At 35.8% G+C, this 21,265-nt stretch overlaps 1 protein-coding gene across 3 annotated transcripts in view; it reads left to right on the forward strand.

Annotated features, from left to right (window-relative positions):
• The first annotated feature begins 1,490 nt into the window (after positions 1-1,490).
• The window catches only part of LOC136033776 (RNA-binding protein 39-like), a 56,273-nt gene continuing 36,498 nt past the window's right edge, over positions 1,491-21,265 (forward strand). For 2 of the 3 annotated variants that reach the window (XM_065714674.1, XM_065714675.1), the window contains exons 1-2: positions 1,491-1,559; positions 19,413-19,492. In XM_065714674.1, coding sequence (XP_065570746.1) covers positions 19,442-19,492 — 51 coding nt within the window. In that variant the 5' untranslated portion in view covers positions 1,491-1,559; positions 19,413-19,441. Of the gene's footprint in view, positions 1,560-19,412; positions 19,493-21,265 lie in introns of those variants that run through there. The other variant, XM_065714676.1, reaches the window with a different exon arrangement.

Below are 21,265 nucleotides of genomic sequence, written 5' to 3' on the forward strand. Positions count from 1 at the left end.
ATGTTCGACTGATTTACCGAAGTTCAATCATGAAACTCCCATTTCAAGTCTGTGTGAAACGACATCTTCAAAAAGGGTTTTCGCATCATTACTATTCTTAGCCGAAACATTTAAAATTAGTATATTCTTATCGGTCTCCTTACTTTCAACTTTCATAAGCATTTGCCTCATAGGTGTTTGACTGGGATGCATTCCGTCCCCAGAAACACATCTGACCAACATTTTAAGAGAATTATTTTGTTAATTATTGTTGAAAGATCCAGTAATCATGTCTTTGGGGAGGTCAAAAGTCCTCAGAGCAATTCGTTTATTGTTTACATCTTATTATATACATATATAAATGTAATGTCTGTCCGTCCGTTACACTGTCTTCTATAAAAAAAACTAAAAAAATAAAGAAGAAAAAAGGTATAAAACTAAAAACAAACTAAAAAGAAAAAAATAAGAACTGAAAAACTAAAAAAAGAAAAATAAACACATTTAAAAAAGAAAAAAACTAAAAAAATGAAAAAAAGAAAAAACCTCAAAGAAAAAAGGAAAAACTACAAAAAAGAAAATAAAATAAAAAGAAAAAAATAAAAAAAGAAAAAACTTAAAAAAAAACTAAAAAAGAAAAGAAAAATGTGAAGTAAATCAAAACCCGCTATGTACATGTACATTGTCAAAAGAGTACATCTCAAGAGCTGATTTGGGTATTAGCTGATTTGGGTATTAAGTTTGAACTTTCATTGAATACTTAAAGTGGAAGAACATATGACCAAAAGACAATATGTGCAGGATGCTAGATCCTGATACCACTATTACTGCTACAATTACTACAAATACTACTATTACTTCACCTACGACTTCTATTCCAAATGCTTGTAAGGCTAAGAGCATTGAGATGAAAATCTCAAGAAAAATATGAACAGACAGGTTATCAAAAGGGCGTTTCCTGTGGTATTCGGACTTATTGTTTATTATGGAAGATTGCTGGTTTTGTTTTCTTGGATGATATTGGAAGAGACATCATCCCTGAGGAAGTTTTTTGGTCAAGTACGGCTTTTTGTAGATTAGTCTCCAACTCATCAGTTGAGCGCCCGCATTCCCAAATAGTGACACCATTACTGAACTCCCTTTTCGATATTTTTGTACCTGAAAGCTCCCTAAAGTAAAAGCTATGTGATACAAATTTGAAGTTCTTTGCCAATAGCTTAGGAAGATATTTTTTCTTTTCTAAGGATTATTTATGGCTACAATTTCGGTGAATATTTATTTTAAAGACAGATTCTTGGATAGAATGTCGCTAGCTCTTGTTTTATTCTTTAAAAAGTTGTATAAAACCCAAAAGCTACTTTTGGTCTCCCACAGTATAGAAAATATCAAAAGAAATGTTTCAATAAAAACTATTACTAATGGGAAGATCATATTTATCTACAAAGAAATCAGTTGAGAAACTTCTTTAGCGAAAAACAAATGAAACCTAGATGGCGATAATGTTGTTGCTTTTTTCTTCATTTTTATCATATAACAGACATTTTGCAAGAAAACAAATAAGATAGTAAGGTTGTTAAAAAGGTAGTTTTATTTTTAATAACCTAATTCAGCCTCATAGCGATAACAAACAGTGTGTTATGTCAACATATAAATATATAGCAAAAGCCTAGGTCAACGTTGATATTACCTGAACAATTGTTTAGGGTCATCAAAATATTGTTGATAGATGCATTCTGACTTTTGCAACATCTTTTCTCTCTTGCAAAACTACTGCAAACTCGCCGTTATGGATTTATTCTGGCCCAAGTATTCTTGTATTCAAATACAACCTATAGAATAGCAATCATTTCTGTTTTTGTCGATTGGATATTTGAAATCACAAATCTGTAATAGTTTTGAAACAAATTTGGGCTATATATTTGCACGTTAGGGGGGTGGGTATAGCATAGCACATATTAAATACATGAATTAACAATTGATGTATCTAGTATATGCCATGCTTAAAAATGTGCAAATATATAATTACCTTGCCAGCAAGATAAGGTGGTAGATCCTCCTGTAGTTCTCACTGGTGGTGAGTGATGTAATTATGTTGGCTTAGCTTCCCAGTCCCTGTTGACTCCAGCTTTGAAGGAGTAGGGAGTCTCAGCTTGGATGGTAAACTTGGATAGGCTATTCTAGAGGGGGACTACTCAAATGGAAAAAAAGCCATGTTGTTCCCTTCTCCAACATCCAGGCAGGTGAAGCTTAAGACTGTGACCTCTTGAATTGTTAGCCAGTGAGGGGGTGAAGATCTGGTTCAGGTGACTGGAATTGAAAATTTTGCTTGCCATGATCACATCTCCTCTATATCTTTGATATGTGAGGGTTGGAAGTCTCAGAGATCCTAGGCAATCCTGGTAAGGGACATTATTTAAGCCACAGACCAGTTTGGTTGCTCTCCTTTGTACACTTTCAAGGGCTCTTGCATCCATTTTATTTTGGGGAAAGGCCAAACTCAAGGTGGGGACAGACAAGGGATTTATAAATTTTTGTAACTACACATGACTTTCTGGTTACAAAAGAGTACTTAACAAGTCCAAGAGCTCAATTAGCTTTTGCAACCTGAGCCTGAGTGTTGCTATCGAATTTGAAATTTTTATCCACAATGATGCCTAGGTCTCTCTCCTCAGCAACTGCTTCCAACTGGTCACACCCTATAGGGTAGGGATGGCAGGGGTTATTGTGCCCTAAGTGCAGTACCTTGCATTTTGTTGCATTGAATTGTAGGGCCCAAGTTGATGACCAGGAGGATAGCCTGTCAAGGTCTAGCTGAATGCAGGCTCTTTCTTCTTCAGTTTTAGCAGGCCCAATGAACTTACAGTCATCAGCATATAATGTTAAAAGGTTGTATAGATAAGTTGTACAGTCATTAATATATATGCTAAACAACGTTGTCCCAGGGATGGTTCCCTGTGGGATGCCACTTATAACCAGGGAAGTGGAGGAGAAAACTAGATTGCCATTATCAGTTTAGATCATGACACATTGAGATCTACCAGTTGGGAATGCTCCAATCCAATCAATCACATCCTCATGCACCTGGTAAGCTTCAGCAACAGGTATGAGTGTGTTGCTATCAAATTTTAAATTTTTATCCACAATGATGCCTAGGTCTCTCTCCTCAGCAACTGCTTCCAACTGGTCACACCCTATAGGGTAGGGATGGCGGGGGTTATTGTGCCCTAAGTGCAGTACCTTGCATTTTGTTGCATTGAATTGTAGGGCCCAAGTTGATGACCAGGAGGATAGCCTGTCAAGGTCTAGCTGAATGCAGGCTCTTTCTTCTTCAGTTTTAGCAGGCCCAATGAACTTACAGTCATCAGCATATAATGTTAAAAGGTTGTATAGATAAGTTGTACAGTCATTAATATATATGCTAAACAACGTTGTCCCAGGGATGGTTCCCTGTGGGATGCCACTTATAACCAGGGAAGTGGAGGAGAAAACTAGATTGCCATTATCAGTTTAGATCATGACACATTGAGATCTACCAGTTGGGAATGCTCCAATCCAATCAATCACATCCTCATGCACCTGGTAAGCTTCAGCAACAGGTATGAGTGTTCAACCTTGTCAAAGACTTTGGCTTGGTTGAGTAAGATAATGTCAACCAGTTTACCCATATCCAAAATTTTAGTTGCATGATCATATGACTGAATAAAGTTGGTGTCAATTGACCTGCCCCTGTGAACTCCATGTTGTCTATTGCTAATAAGTGTATATTCTTCTAAATAATTTATTAGAGCATGGTTAATGATACCTTTCATGATCTTGCAAATGGCTGAGGTTAGACTTATTGGTTGATAATTTCCTAGGTTATCCTTGTCACCTTTCTTAAAAATTGGTATAATATTTGCTGTTCTCCAGTCATTTGGTACTGACTTTTTGGCCGGGGACATGTTAAATATTCTTGCAAGGGGGAGGGAAATGTGAGCAGCAGATTCTATCAAAAGCCAAGGGTGGAGATTATCAGGTCCAGCAGCTTTGTTGGAGTTTAAACTTCTTAGTATTTCAAATACACCTTCTTGAGTAATGATTACAGGAGACATTGGGTTATGTACTGTTACAGGAGGTATGGTTGGGAGTGTAATGTCAGGTGGCTTAGAGTTGAAGTTTGTGCAAAAGCTGGCATTCATGCAATCATCAATTTCTTTTGGGTCAGTAGTACTGGAGCCATCTGATTTTTTAGCCTGTTGGTGCATTGACGGGAAGGGTTGTTGGCTGTAACATAATGCCAGAATTTTTGGGGTTTTTCTTTGACTCATTTGCAATAGATTCTTCATGGTCTTGGATAACTTTTTTTGTCATGTTTCTCAGCTTCTTTTGGAGCATGGTGTATTTGTTGTGATGGTTGTCACACTTGCATTTTAGGTATTTATTCCACACTCTATTTTTCTTTCTGATAATTTTCTTAATATTCCTGGGAAGGTATGGAAGAGTCTTTGGTTTATCTGACCAATTAACCTTTGCATGCTTCCTACATGCACCTAGTAAAGTAGACTTAAAATGATTCCAACTAGATTCAACATCTGGCTCATCTGATAATCCCTCATCCCAATTTATATTAGCTATTTCTTCACAGATCAAAGTGTAATTGGTAAAAGTTCTCTTAAGTTTACCATCATGAATATGGTTAATATTAATGTCATTCATTATGCATATGTGATCACTTGCACCAATAGCTGGAAGGTAACAAGTGGAAGTAATCCTCTCAGGATCATTTGTAATAAGGAAGTCTAGTAATGATGGTTGTTGTGAATGTCTAAATCTAGTTGGTTGCATTATTATCTGAGTTAGGAAGTTGTCAGCACCAACAAACTTCTGGCATATTAAAATCACAATAAAGCACAAGTGATGAATTTAGATTACATAACATCTGTAATAGGTTAGAAACTGCTTGGTTAGATACTAGTTGATTTGGAGCTGATGGGCTACAGTAAAGCACACCAATATTCACAGTTTTGAGTCCAATTAGAAGTCTAACTAATACATGTTCCACCCAAGCATTAGTAGGTTGAGAAATAGAAAAATCAATTTTATCTACCTTAATTCCAAGCCTAGTGTAGATAGTTCTTTGATACATGTTACTATCTAGGTTGCTGAGGAGTAAGTATCCAGGGATTTGAATATGTACATCATCCAATTGGGTCAACGAGTTCTTAGGACACACCTCACAAACACAGAAAACATCTACTTCCTTTAAAGTAACACTTTTAGTTCTGAGAGTTTTGGCACTAAAGAATCAATGTTTGTATATAATATTTGTAGTTGTGTCTGTTTTCTTTGGTCAGCTGGGCTGTTGCTAGTTCTGGCTTTGTAACTCTGATATGCATTTTCGTCCCCCAAGCTAGCAGTGATGTAGTTGGTCTCAGACAAATCAGATGCAACACTTGATGGAGAGACAGAGCTCAAAACCGAAGCCACGGAAACAAGGGTTGAACTTACAGAAGTCTTTCTGGCTGGGCTTGATGCACTATTTACAAGGGATATGGGTAAGTCTAGTGAACCATTGAGAGAGGGGGGGAGGACTCCCTCCCCCTGGGGGATCATGTTTTTTGACATGATGTGCCATCACAGATGACAAGGTTTTTTTCACCAGCTGCTGCAGGCCTCTTTATCTCTTCAACTAGTTCTTTCCTTCTCTGGTGGTCTTCATTGGATGCATCAGCAAAGAAGGAGATACTCCCCCTCCTCGCTCTTTAGGCCCTCAATATATCCATTTTTATTTTGTAATCATTTATAGAAAAAAGGATTGGGTTGGGTCTGTCTAGGGTGCTTGTATTCTTACCATTAGGTAGACATTTCAAGCTAGTAATAGCCCTGACATTAATTGAGAATTCATCTTTCAAGTAAGTTGAGATGAACTGAGCATTGTTGGTTTGCAGAGGAATGTTATAGGCAATCAGATTAAGTTGTCTTCTGTTTCTGTCTTGCTCTTGTCTCACTATTTTGTGGACGTCTGTTTTGAGATGGGTGGTTATAGAATTTTCCACAAGTTTCTGCACATCATCTATGGAAACCTTTTGATTGTATAGCTGTCTCTAGTGTTTCCACCTGAGCCCTCACAGTGTCCAAAGAAGTCTGCATATCAGATCTGAAACCAGCAAACATGTCATGCATTTCACTACAATGGGAGTTGAGTGCTTTTCACTATATTTGGAACATCAGGTCTACTGGAACCTGTTTTACATAATGGACATGTCCAAATACTTCCAAGTCTTTCATTCATTCATTTTGCAGAAAATGTTGTATTTGGCTGTATTTGTTCCTAGACATGTTGCACAGAGCAACACAATAGCGTTCTGTAATTTTAAATACAGATAGTGCTCTATTATTTTAAATACAGATAGTGCTCTATTATCTTAAGCACAGATAGCGCTCTGTTATTTTGAGTACAGGAAAAGAATAGTGCTCTGTAATGGATGTCAATTCACCACTATCATCATCACATAAAAAAAACAGATCCTGAGAGTTCAGCTTCTATGACAAAATACTGCATTGACTAAACAAAAATTCAAGTAATTTATATATTGTTCTTTTCAGTAACTTCTTCTGAAACGACTGGTAATACTTGTGTTTAGATATATGAATTCAGTCCTTAATATTTTTGTTTTTAATATGCTGCACTTAATTTTCAACCACCATAATGGTGAGTTTGTGGTAGTTTTGCAAGAGAGGAAAGATGTTCCTAAAGTCAATTATCTATTAACAATAGTATCATGATCCAAAACAATTGTTCAGGTAATATCAACATTGACCAAAGCCTATTACAGTTTGGACTATATGAAATTCTTAAGCTGGCCCATAGGTTAAATTTAAAGAAGGGCAAAACTTTTGGAATTGATGCTGGACAATGCTATTTAATAGCCTACATCAATCAAAACTAGAGTTGTGGTAGAATATTTCTCTGCCAAACAATTGTTCCTTAGGGAATTGTTTGGACACTTTTTAATAGGCCTATGATGATCCATATTAGGCCTATGCCCTCACTGATTTGTCTTCAATATAATTTGATCTAGCCTATATGTAGATCATTTGGTAAATATTGAGCAGTTTATACTATTGACCTATAAACAAAGTGAACATACCACAAGATGTCATCTTTGTGCTCTTTCTGAATATAATAAGCCTTGAAAGCAATAATTTCTTTGTATGTTTGTTGGCACAAAAAGGGTTAAAGGATATAGATCTATGAGTAGTCCACCACATAAAGACATGTTAAGAAAACAATTCAGTAAAATTATGACAGTTCATATAACTGGCTTACCAATGAAGTGAATATACCATTTGATGCCTTTTTTATGTTCTTTATGAATATAAAAATTGCTTCTACTATAAATTCAAATCTAAGTGGTTTCCGAGCTCTTCAAAATGACAGGTTTTCAAAAAAATTTGACAGTTAGTGGACATCATTTTCAAAAAAATTATGCTACCTTTTCTCAGTCCTAAAATTATTTGTAATAGGGTTAGGTTAGGTTAAAAAGTGCTTAAATTTAAATGTTCAATAGAAGCAATTATTATATTTTTAAAGAACATGAAGAAAGGCATCAAGAGGTATGTTCACTTTATTGGTAAGTCAGTTATATGAACTGTCATAAATTTACCAACAATTCTTTCCTCATAATATGCACAATAATCCTAGTTAATATATTTTGATGGCTTTTTTATGTTGTTTATGAATATAAAAATTGCTTCTACTATAAATTCAAATCGAAGTAGTTTTAGAGCTCTTGAAAATGATAGGTTTTCAAAAAAATTTGACAGTTAGTGAACTTACCACTCAATGCCTTTTTATGTTCTTTATGAATATAATAATTCCTTTTATATAAAAATTCAAGCACTTTTTGAGCTTTAAAAAGTGACAAAAATACTAATAATATATTTTGCTGCAGGAAAACCTTTATCTTCACTTCTTTCCTTGTTTTTCTATTTTTCTAAGAACTTCATAAATTTCTTAGAACCTATATATTAACAAACATACATATACATTAACATTTATATTACATATATATTAACACCCCCCTAGTGTGCAAATTTATATCCAGAATTGCATTTTGAATCTAGATATAACCTTCATTTGCATCACAAATGAACTTTAACCCCACCCCTAAACATATCTAAATCAGGGTATATATTTGCACATCATACAGTTAATACCTAAATGTTGGGCTGGTTCTTTGTAAATGTATAGCAATTCATATTATTGACTTGTCAATAAAGTGAGCATACCACTTGTTCCCTTTTTTTATGCTCTTAACAAATATAATAATTGCATCTATCACAAATTCAAGCACTTTTTGACCTAACCTTATTATAAATAATTTTGACACTGAGAAAATGTGGTGTTATTTTATTTAAAATTGCTGAGAAAACATCATCCCCAAGGGGCACCAGAAGAGCATAGAATTAGAAATTTCTGCACGCTTCTCCTCAAACCTAATCTATTCAATGCCTCCCTCTTTACACCCTCCCAAGAAGTTCCCATTTCCTTTAAATCTTTATTTATGAAATCCTCTCAACCCAGACAAGGACAACATGCTTTCTATGTAACCCCAGACAGTTGGCCAAAAAGGACAATCTTTGGCAATCTGTCATCCTTCATCAGTAGAATGTGGCCTAACCATCTCAAACTTTCTTTCATTATAGCCCTAGAAAGCAGGATTGGACCACATTTTCTGTACAACCTACTGTTTGAAATATGGTCAGTCAGCTGGATACCCAGAACAATCTGTAGGCAATTTCTCTGGAAAACATCTAGTAAATTTCATTTACTTTTCAGATCACCCATGCTTCAGAGCCATATTTGACCATTGTCAGAACTGTAGCTTCCAATATTCTAATCTTGCTTTGTGGACTTATCTTCCTATTCTTCCAAACTTTTTTTTTAACTTTGAAAAAACAACCTGAGCCTTAGCTATTCTACTTTTAACATCTTCACTACTCCCACCATCTTTACTAATAATACTAACAAGGTAAGTGAAGTTGCCAACCTGATCAATCTTTTCATTAACTAACATCATCTTCATTTATTCCTAGCCTTAGTGACTTAGTCTTCTTAACATTAATTTTCAAGCCTTTTCTAGCACCCTGAACTCACAAGACCTCTAAAAATTCATTTATTTTGCTCACACTTTCATCTAATATGCTTAAATCATCAGCATAATCTAAGTCCAGGAGCATTTTTCCTCCCATTTGATTATGTGGTCTCCATTAGCTTTCTCCATGGTCTCCCAAAAGTTTCTCCATTAGCCTTTCCTGTACTCCTTATGATGAAATCCACCAAAATCATCTGTATAAAGGGGGAAAGAACACAACCTTGCATAACTCCTGATTTAATACAAAACCAGTTGCTAATCTCATTTCCTACCTTAATCACAGCAGTATTATTCTCATACATCACATAAATCACTTTAATGTATTTTTCTGGTATTCCATATAAGGACAAGTCCTTTGCTAACACTCTTCTATCAACAGAATCAAAAGTTCACTCATAATTGATCATCATATTATTTATCAAAATACATACATACATACGTACAATTGATAAAACTGAGGACTAAAGGTGTTTGATAAATCAGACACTTCTCAAATATTAACCTAAGAGCAAAAACACATCCTCTACCTTTTCTAAAATTATACTGTTCTTCTCTCAAAACTTTGTCTTGAGCATCTTTCAGTCTAAAAAGTGTTATATTACTAAGTTAAGACCAGACTAATGCCTCAATAATTAAAACACTCACTCTAGTCACCTTTCTTACACAGTGGTTTAATTAAGGCTCTCCTAAAATCATTAAGTACTTCCCCTTTTTCAAAATCATATTTATAATCTTCTGTAGCTTATCCTTAACCTCAGAGCTGCCGTACTTAAGAAACTCATTTATCATACTATCAGCACCTGTACACTTGTTATTTTTTAATCCTTTTAGCACTGTTGCTAATTCTTCCTCTTAAAACAAATCTTCCTTCACATCAAAGGTATCACAAACTTTTTTATTTTCATCTATATCTTTTCCTGCAACTGTATCTTGGTTTAGCACATTCTCAAAATGTTCTGCCCATCTTTCTTTAACTTTTCCTTATCACTAATTGTGGCCCCATTCCTATCTTTAACTAGGACTGGGACCATCTAGCTGCATCTTCCAAATTATCCGCACTTTTATCCATGGCCTCCACTTCACATCTCCTTAGTCCATATTTTAATGCTTTCTCCACTTTCTTTACATTTCTATTGTTTGTATATGGTCTATTACTCAGATAATTCTTGAACAAACCCCTTATACTCTCTATTAAACATAAAGCTTTTTCACTAATATTCCAAGTTGCAGTCTTAGCACTCTTCTCTAAGACACCATCAGCAACTTCACAAATCGTTTTTTTCTAAAATTATTTTGTCCATCTTGCACATTGTCAAATTTAAACTCTAGTTTAGCATACAACTGTTCCTGGAAGTTTTTTGTCAAATTTTCATCCTGGAGTCTATCAACATCATAACTTTCTGGGAGGTAGTTACCCTTCCAAAATTTCAGCTTTAAATTAACTTTAGACACTGCTAGATGGTGATCTTTACTTTTAACATCAAAAACAGCTCTAAATTATTATAAATTGGGCCTAAGGAAATATCTCCTGTGTCTATATGTTTTTTTTTATCTCAATTGCCTCTTTAAAAGATTTTGGTAGGCCATTTATGGTAGATATTAAAGTTGCCTCTTCAAAAAGAGCTAAATGGTCAGGATTTTCATATATATTCTGAGCCAGAGCTGAATCAAAGTTGTCATTTTTATTTTCCAATCTCAGGGACTTTTACATGATTACATGAACATATTTTTAGAACCCTGTCGACTAAAGAAATTACCCCCCCCCTCTTTTTATACAAGGAGGGTGATTTGACAAGAAATGTAGATACCAATCACTATGGGTTGGCTTTCAATATATAGAAAATTGAAGGCTAGGAATATTTTTTATAATTAAAACATCCAAGGAAGGGAGCTTTTTTGAATCTTCCAGTTCTATTGTAAATTGAAGATTCAAATCAAATGTGCTAAAAAATCTTTTAGAGTCCTGACCATGTTCCCAAGCAGCAAGAATATCATCAACAAACCGAAACCAGAGAGTTTGTTTTAAGGGGAAAATATTCCAAGCAGACTGTTCTATGAAATCCATGTAAAAATTTTCCAAAAAAAGAAGACAAAACAGTTCCCATGGGTAGTCCCTTACCTGAAGGAAGAATTTTTCTTGAAACATAAAATATAAAGAGAACTTGTTCCAAAATCATAAAAGCGTCGTTATTGTGTCAATTTCCAAGGTTTACAATCTGACCAAGTAGAATTTTCCTCTAATTTTCTTTGTAAGGCCTGTTCATATTTATGGACATTGCATGAAATTGAATCAAACCTAGATAAGATAGTTTTTCTCTGTTATACTATGATTTTTCAGCCTCTCAACAAGATCTATGGAATTTTTTATATAAGATTTCTGTGTTGTTAGAAGAGACTTGAAAATTGTAGCTAAGAATTATTATACACCTGTAGCTGGAGAGCTATAACATGCTACAATAGGATGTAACAGAGTATCCTTCTGGGTAGAGTATCCTCATGAATTTTGGGTAGACCATAAAATTTTGGGGCTGAACAACCTTTGAAATGCCAGCTAGACTCCACACTGGTAATAATTTCTGATGTATTTACGTGTGTCAGAGCCATTGCAAATTTAGGTTTTGATAGAATACTTAGCTCCTTGGGTGTGAAAACCTTGGAGGATAGATTTTCCAAAGGAGAGCCATGACAAAATCTAGGAAGGAAAATCCGACATACCTTTTGAAATAGACATACCTTTATTGGTAAAATATCCTGAATTCAAATATAACATTTATTTGTGCTGCAAACATACTTATTTAATGCGAATTTGATGTTCATTTTTGTGGCTTTGTGAACATTTCCAACACTCCCCCCTCCCCCTAATCATCCCATATAGTCCTAGGCAATATAGGAGAACTAACATAACCATTGATGAATTCTTTCTAAGAAAAGTTTAGAATAAATATCTTCTTGTCATATTTCTTTCTTTTCCAATTATTATTCATGTTTTAGAATCAATTTTCATTAATAAAATTCTTACCAGCTATATGAAATCAAAATAAAATGGTGCTGCTTTCTTCTGGTTCTTAAGATGCATTACATGAATTTCAAGTAGCAATAAAAATGGTCTGCTGGTTGGCAAAAAGGCTGTCAACAAAAGTTGCTAAAATAGAAAAGTCAAACAACTGGCTTAGTATGATCCTTGGCTTGTGCCTTTAGTTAATCCTTTGCTCTGATGGCTCAGTGTACTTTTTCTTTCAGTAAAATCCAGCTAAATACCTTGCCATGTGGGTATTTATTCTACCATTTTTTGTAATGTCTGAATGCACACAACATGATCAATCAATGCTAACCAGAGGTTAGATTTCTAACCAGAGGGTAGATCCACTAATTAACTAAGTAATTCACTAGTTGGTAAATGTGTCTGATATTATTCAATGTATTATAAGCCCTTCGGGCTGGGACAGATCCAATCATTTTAGAAGTGTTTCTTCTAACTGGTCCAGCAAAGGAACAAAAAAAAAATCATTTGGTTTCCAACTCTAGTCCCCCTAAAACCCAGTATCAGTCTATAAGTCATCTATTCATAAGTCATCATTCTCTATTGTATTTTGTTTTTACCTATTTTTGACTTGTCTATTTCAACCACTATCCATGAATCTCCTAAATACTCACTATTTCACAATATCCTGGTAAAAATTAGACCAATATATTTGAAGTTCAGCCCCCTCATATATATTCCCCCTTTTGAGATATTGCACTAAAATTGTTGTTTCCACTATTTCCTGTATAGAAAGCTTCAATTCACTGCACCAGTTTTCTATCCAAGTGGATTGCTTAAATAAGCATTCTATTTTTATTTTTTGTGTGTATTTTTTATTAGAGTAGGTTGTAAAAGTTCTTTGGCATCTAAATACATTTTCAACTTTGGCAAAATAGTATTTGTTTTGAGTGTTGAACTGTATACAGTATCTGGAAGTATATTATTAGTAAGAAAAACAAAAACAAAAAGCAAATCTATTCTCACACCCAGTAAGTTAATTTTTGAAGCTCCCAGCTACAAAAAAATTATATGACGAGTCCTATATTTCATCACTATCTCTTCACTCAATGAAGAGTTTAACAAATGTCACAATGTTTTGAGTGATTTCTAAAGTGCTAATAGTGCATCCATTTTTTAAAGATTACTTAAATATAATAGATTAAAACATGAGATGTTGGACATTTGTCAAATGTGGTGTTGAATCACTTTCCCATGAATGCTGTAAATTTTGTCCTTTGTCGGTGGTACTTTGTCCTGAATGTGGCTACTGACTTTTGGGCTTGACCCTGGGGCTTGAATAATGACGGTTGGGGGTGGGCTTTTTGACGGGGTTGATAACGCGTTTGGAGATGATGTGGAACTCAACTGCGGTACCCCATTTGAGTTGGTATGCTGATATTGTTCTAGATCTGTGTCATCTGGGGACATTCTCAGGTATTTTCGGTTTCGACGATGTGCTTTCATATCTTGAGTTTGTACGACGCACGATCTTGGCAGTTCGTGTTTGTGCAACACGACAGCTGGTTCCCATGATTTTTTTGGGTCTGTGCTTCCACAGATTGCCCTTGTTTCAGTTCTTGAAGGTCCTTTGAGTGATGATTGTAGTACTTTTGCTGCCTTAGTTGGCACTCCAGGCGACTTTCAACGAATTCACATTTGGGAACTATTTTGGGAGTGAGATACTCAAGGGTACAGGGTATTGTTGATTGCAAGTTCCTACTCATTAATAGCTGGGCAGGAGACGCCATTCCATCTACTGGGGTATTTCTGTACTCAAGAAGGGCATTGCTCATTTCGCTTCTGCAAAATGGGGTCTTCTTTATCTTGTTTTTTTGCTATCCCAACGGCTTTCTCTGCCAATCTGTTTGACTGGGCATGATAGGGACAAGACATTCCATGCTCGAATGACCACCTGTTAGTAAAGTCTTGAAATATAAGGGAGTTGAAATGTGGACCATTGTCTGAAGTAATGATGCAAGGGATCCCATGCCTTGCGAAATGGTCTTTTAGAAGGGATATGACTTGATGGCATGAGGCAGCTGTCCCTATTTGATCAACTTCGAAAAATCGACTGTAATAGTCAACCATAACGAGGAAGTGACTTCCTTCCAGATAGAACATATCTATTCCAACATGTTCCCATGGGTGGTTAGGTATACCATGAGGCTTGAGAGATTCTTTCTGATTGTTCCTTTGATATGCTTGGCATGCTGGGCAATGTTTGATATATTTTTTGATACTTTCAGTCATCCCTGGCCAATAAACGATTGTTCTAGCCCTTTGCTTCGTCTTTTCAATACCGAGACGGGAAGCATGCATGCTGTGCAAGATGTGCAAGATTGGGGATTACTAAGCGATCTCCTTTTAGAATGGTTCCATCAATCACAGTGAGTTCATGCTTGGAGCTGAAGTATTGTGCAATGAGGGAAGGTGTTTGAGCTTTTGTTGATGGCCATCCTGATTTGATTGTGTCTGCAAGACATGCTAGGATAGGGTCTAAGAGTGTTTCTTTCTTCAATTGCAATAGCCTTGCAGGACTGATGGGAATGAGGCTCATGACGGAGTGGACATATGATTCAATTTCTTTTTGTAGACTTTCATCTTGGCTTTGAAGGTATAGGCGGGACAGTGTGTCTGGGACTGGGATCTCTTTACCAGGCCGGAAAATGACTAAGATCATATGGCTGAATCTGGAGCAACATTCTTTGGAGACGAGGAGAAGATTTTTGCATTGGTTGATTAATAAGCGTTTCAAGTGGTTTGTGGTCAGTGACTATGACAAAGCTATGGCTATACAGGTACTGATGGAAGTGACGGATTCCAAAAACGATGGCGTAAAGTTCTTTTTTGATCTGAGAGTATTTCTGCTCTGTTGTATTCAATGAGCAGGAGGAAAACGAAATGATGTTCTCGTTCTGAATAAGGACTACTCCAAGGCCTGATTTGGAAGCATCAACTTGTAGCTCTAGGTTACCAACTGAGGGATTAAAAGGGGATATGGTGCTAATTATTGATTTTTTGATGGTATCGAACGCGTTGTCATGTACTTCTTCCCATACGAACTTCTGCTGTTTTGATAGAGTTCATAGTGGTTCGTTCTGGGATGATAGATTTGGGATGTAACAGGACAGGCAGTTTAGCATCCCTAATAATGTCTGAAGTTCCTCGCGGTTGCGTGGTGGGGGCATTTCCTTCAGTGCGTTAACTTTGTTCTTATCAGGATGGATGCCATCCTTAGAGATCACATGACCAAATTAAGGTATTGATTCGGACTTGAGTATGCATTTTGCTTTGTTCAATTTTACGGTCCATTCACTGGCTCTGGTGAGTGCAGCTCGTGTGTTCACATCAAGTTCAGTTTCGGATTTTCCTGAGATTATGATATCGTCAACTATGACTGAGAATTCGGGTACCCCCTCAAACGCTTCTTCCATTCGCCTCTGGAATTCATCTTGAGCGGAAATCAGGCCAAAGGGCATCCTCCTGAATTTAAATCTCCCGATTGGTGTCGCAAATGTTGTGAGCTCTGATGATTCTTCATCAAGAACTAGAGACAAGTACCCATGCATTGCATCAAGTTTTGTGAAGAGTTTTGCTCCTTCATGCTTTTGAATAGCCTCATTAAAGGTTGGCATAGGATGGTGTGACCTTTTTATAGCTTTATTCAGGTCATGCGGGTCAATACAGATCGGAAGTGACTTGTCTGGTTTCTCGACAATAACAACAGAATTAACCCAGTCTGTAGGGTGAGTGACCTTTTTGATGACACCTAGGCGTTCCATACGCTCTAGTTCTTCCTTGAACCTTGGTAGGACTGCAACAGGGATGCGTTTCGTTGGTTGGACTGTTGGTTGTGCTCCTTCTTTCAGAACAATCTTGCATTCACCTCTCAATTTCCCAATTCCATCAAAGAGATCTGCAAATTCAGTAAACAGGTCGTCTGATGACTCGTTGAGAGTAAAGATGCATTTTATCAGCTGCAACTTACAACTAGCAACAAACCCCAAGATTGGTGTGGGTGCTTCTTCTACTATGAAAAAGGTAAGTAGCTCACTGTTACCATTTCTATGGGAGCAAAAGAGCTGGCAAGTACCAAGTACTGGGATCTTCTGTCCACAGAAACTGGTAAGGATTTGGCGGGTAGGGTGGATCCATGGGGTAGGCTTGATGTTGTTCAGTAGAGATTTTGTGAGGATGTTGGCTTGAGCCCCAGTATCTACCTTGAATCTGATGCTGATTTGTTGGTCGATGTGCAGGACTGAGTAGGGTTGGTCATCTGCATTTTCTATTGACACCTCGTGAATAAAGAGTTCATCATCACTGCACCTCACATCATTTGGGTCTGCTCTGTTTGACTCGATCGCGTTGATAGGTTTCTTTCAACTTCTGCATACTTTTGCGAAATGGTTCATTTTGTTGCACATTTGTGCATGGATGAATAATCCCCACCACACAAATAGCAATCTTGTCTTCTCGCCATGTTGGGTCTGGCAGGTCCTTTGGATTGTTTGTTATACTGGACGAAGTCGATTTCCTGCTTGATTTGTATTTCGTGGTTGGATGTCGCTGCTGTTGACATCGAATTTAGTTGTGCCTGGGTTTCTGTGTGGGCTCAAGCAGTAAGGATTGCTTGGGGAAGAGTTAGTGTTGGTCCCATCTGCAGTAGTTTTTCACGTACCTTTGGTGACTTAACTCCACAGATAAGTCTATTTCGTACCATTTCATCACGGATTGCAGCACTGTACTCGCAATCACGAACCAAAAGTTTTAGATCTGTCACATACTGTTCCACAGTTTCAATGTCGTTCTGATCCCGTTTGTGTAAAACGTAACGTGAGAAGATTGGATTTGCAGATGGACTAAAGTATTCATCGAACTTTTGCGTATACACTGCAATACGGTTTTTTTCAGCCTTGGTGAGAGACCAGGTGCTGAAGATGTCCCGTCCTTTCTCACCAAGCCATATTAGTAAAAATGCACATTGAACAGTCTCTGTCTTTCCACTCAAGGGGTCTACAAACATGAGTGTTGCATGGCTTTTGAATCTATTCCAAGCTTCCTTGAGGTTGTCTGCTTCCCAATTGAGTTCAGGGTATGGGACAGTGGGTTCCATTTTTCTGACACCATGTAGAAATTTCTGTCTCGTCAATTGTTAAGCAGTATATTAGAAACCCAGGTTACAACAATCTGCAAAGTAAAGCATAATATAAGCACAAGCGTAGCGTAGCAAAACATAAGCATATGCACAACATAACAAGCAGGAGGATGTTACACAAAGGGAATTGTTAATTGGCCAAATATCTGTTAAGTACCTTGGGATTATTATTGACGAACTTTATCATTTAAGTGCCATGTAAAAGCTATACGTAGAATATTATCGCGGAATTTATGGATTATCTGTAAACTAAAACATTTATTTCCTTCAAATGTGATATGGTTATTATATTTTTCTCTGATTCATCTATATATTTTGTATTGCTCGTCTGTATGGCTTGGGAAATTCCCCTCAATACTTTGCCCAATCCGCGTACTGCAGAATGATGCCATTAGATCACTTTGTGGAATAGGGAACCGGGATTTGTTCAGGTCAGTGTACAGTATGACAAATATAATGCCTGCAGCTGGATTGCGTGATTTTTATACACTGGTTTTTATGTATAAGTACCATTATGGGTGCGTTCCAGAATGTTTTACAGGAATTTTTCGGGATAGATCTAATATTCATGATCACAGAACTCAAACAAGTGGAAATATTGAGGTTCCTCACCTAGTTTCAAGTAGGACTGCTTTTTCAATTATTTCTAGAGGGGTTAAGCTATGGAGTAAGCTTTTTCCAAGTATCAAAGCATTGCCCATTAATCAATTTAAGACCATGTTGCGTGTGGAGTTTCTTGGTAGGTATACCTTTGAATTAGATTGAGATTGATTGACTTAATATTAGAAATAATTGTTTATTGTTTTTTTTTGCTTTGGGATCATGATGTTATGTTGTTTGATTGTGTATGAATTATTTATGTAATTTTTTTTTCTTGGTAGACGGTTTCACCTTTCTGCTCATTTTACATTAACTCAGTTTTTGTTTTCTCTCTTCTATTTTTTGTTCTTTTTTGCTAGTAACACACCCTCGCAAGCAACGCTTTTGGTGTGCTACTGATTGATTTTGTCTGTGTTATTTCTTTTGGTTAATAAATTAATACTACTTAAAAAAAAGATGCAGCAGTATTACTGACTCCTGGCATGATTTTAAAAATGATACTGCAAATTTCCATTTGGTGCCTCATACAGTGATTAAACTAGGAAAATAGCTTCTTTTTTATAGATGTACAACTGTACAGTGACCATTTTGACATATTGTATTTGAAACAGAAATCACGCTAATTATTGATGAAAAACTGTTGGTAAAAATGACCATCCAGTTGGTAAAATCAGTTTTGGATGTTGAGTTCGTTTCCACTTGCAGGCCTGTAGTGAAACCAAATTCAGGTCTTCTTGTGTAGAAGCTTGGATTGTTTCTTGAAGCATGCCACTGTCAACTTCTGTATCTTCTGAGAAGAATTCTTCCCCATTGTCCCCAAATACCTTAACGCTGCTTTCTACATAAATATTTATTTACCTTAAATTGCAGCTTGGAGTAAGTTAAGGATTTTATTCCTTGCTATGCTCTCTGATGACATTTATAGGAATGATTTCCCTGTTTGGCTACTTCTTACTTCCTAGTTGAGGATTCAGCTACCTCTCAGTTGAACAGAAACCCTTGATGTAGTCACTCTTAGTCAGTTTTGCACTCAAATATGTGAGTTGATTCATTAGATACCCTTTCTTCTGTAAGCTGGTTCTGTAGGTTGTCAACTTTCTGGCTGAAGAAATGGTCTCTTTCTCTTGTGGAACAGTGGTTCTTTGTAAGTTTCCTTAAATGTCATTAGTCATGTAATCATATCGTAAGTCAATGCAAGGGGTGGGCAAAAAGAGCAGGAATGGATTTTTAAATGTAAATTTATGGTCAAGAATCATGGCTCCATGTTTTCTTTGAGGTATTTGCAATAAGGTATTTGCCTTCTGAAAAAATATCAGCAGACTTAGTTTTGGGCCAATTGTTTTGGCAGAACCTTGGTATGGGCTCCATTCTCTGTAGAAAAAAAAAATACTTTCATTAATAAATATAACAATCTATAAGATGTTTATGCTCCTTTTTCTTCCAATCAGTCATTTTGGATGTCTTAGCACCATGTTTTTTGGCCTTTTTTTCTCCAGTTTTATTATTATTTGTATTTTTAAGGTAAAAAAGAAGTTTATCAGCTGAATCACAATGGGTGAAGATTTGGATGTAGATGCAATGCTGGATGCTGCACTGAGAAAGGTAAGTGTGTGCACCTTTCTTTATTTAACATGTAGATAATTCAGGGTACATTTCAGTATGCATGGGCTATTTATCCAATGAGAAAGATTGGTTGGATGAAGGTCAGAGTGACTTTAAACCCCTTGAAAAGCAGGGTTAGCAAAAATAAAATTATTAGTGTTTGATTGGGTGCTTTTCTACTGGCAGTTCACATTAAAGTGTTCAGGGTGAACATGTTGGTTCTTAGTAATCCATTTGTTTTTTTCAGCTAACATATTGCTGATTAGGCAAGATTTGTTATCTATGGAATATTACTTCTGGGAAAATTAGGGTTGGTTGGAAAAGTATCCTTTGTGATACTGAAATGTGTTCTGGGAATTTATTATCTTGTCTGTCTGGTTATCAAAATTAATCTATTACTTTTTGTTATTTCAACTGTCGTTTATTTTTCATTCATTTTGTCATTTTTTTTTTGTTAATTTCTAACATGTAAATTCTCCTGTTTCAAATTGAAATTTTCCTAATAACATTTAGTTGTTTTACAATCACAGTTTATTTTTTCACACCAGTTTTTGTAGCAATCCTTCTGTTATCTTAACTTAAACCAACAAAAATTCCAACTTTATGTAGAAGCTAGAATTGAAAAGCCCAACTGACTTGACTGTAAACTGTTTTCTTAATTCTGTCTAAAAAGGTAGAACAGTTCTTCTTTCTTTTTTAATTACTTGTGATCATGCTCATTGTCAGACATAGACTATTTTTAATTGGTGACCTATTGTTTCCTTAAGTATCTAAAATGTTCCAAGAAGTAGTTTTGTCCTATAATAAATACATTCTGACTGAAAATTAGTGGCATTGTTTGGCCCTCAATATCTATTGGGATTCATTTAAATAGTTAGCAAAAAGTACATGTCAGTATTCCCCCTCCCTCAGACAAGTTGTTAAATATTAAATCACACTTTTCAACAGACATGTCTGTTAAACCTCAGTGCTTCATTGTCATTAGCTTGAATTTCACAGGTACTTAGCTTTTAGGATCTATCTATTATTTTTCTTATAAGAATATTTATTATATGAATTGTTTCATTCTTGGCCCTTATACATACTTCTTATGCAGGGTTGAATTGAGAATGCAACAGCAATACTTGAAGCTCATTGGACTCAGATGCTCGCCAGATCCTGAATTTTACTCCTTTCCTTTAGGTTTTGCTCTGCCCTTCTGGTCATATACATGATGACAATTGCTGCAGACTAGTTTTAAGAACATGGGTCATAAAAAAATGCAAGAGAAATAAGATTCAAAACGTGAATATAAAAATAGTTACAGATAGAAAATTGACAGCTAATATGTGCCAATGCATTGCTGGAGTTTGGTACAAGATTATTATAAAAATTAAAGATCCTTCTATATTTTTACACTTCATTGAGAAAAATAATAAGATTTTTGAGTTGTTTTAAATTAATCTTATGTCACTGTCATGACTTTTATGCTGTTCATAAAACGCATCCAACCTAAATAAACCTTAAACTGTAAAAATTAATTTGGATATTCAAATTGACTGCAATTTGAATAATATAGTTGGTTGTTGAAGTCGACTTAAAAGTTTTGCAATCTATTTCGGTCCTCCTCTTTTTTGGTTTGTTAGAGTAATTACAAATGGAATGTATTCCATGTAGTCACTGCATAGTACAAATACCATCCTTATTTTCTGAGAATTAGAAGCCTGGGCTTAAAATTGGAAAATCTTTTATTTATTATTATTATTAATATTAAGCTTTAAGGATATACCAATA

The sequence above is a fragment of the Artemia franciscana genome, chromosome 12, assembly GCF_032884065.1.
Source record: "Artemia franciscana chromosome 12, ASM3288406v1, whole genome shotgun sequence".
NCBI classification, from domain to species: Eukaryota; Metazoa; Arthropoda; class Branchiopoda; order Anostraca; family Artemiidae; genus Artemia; species Artemia franciscana.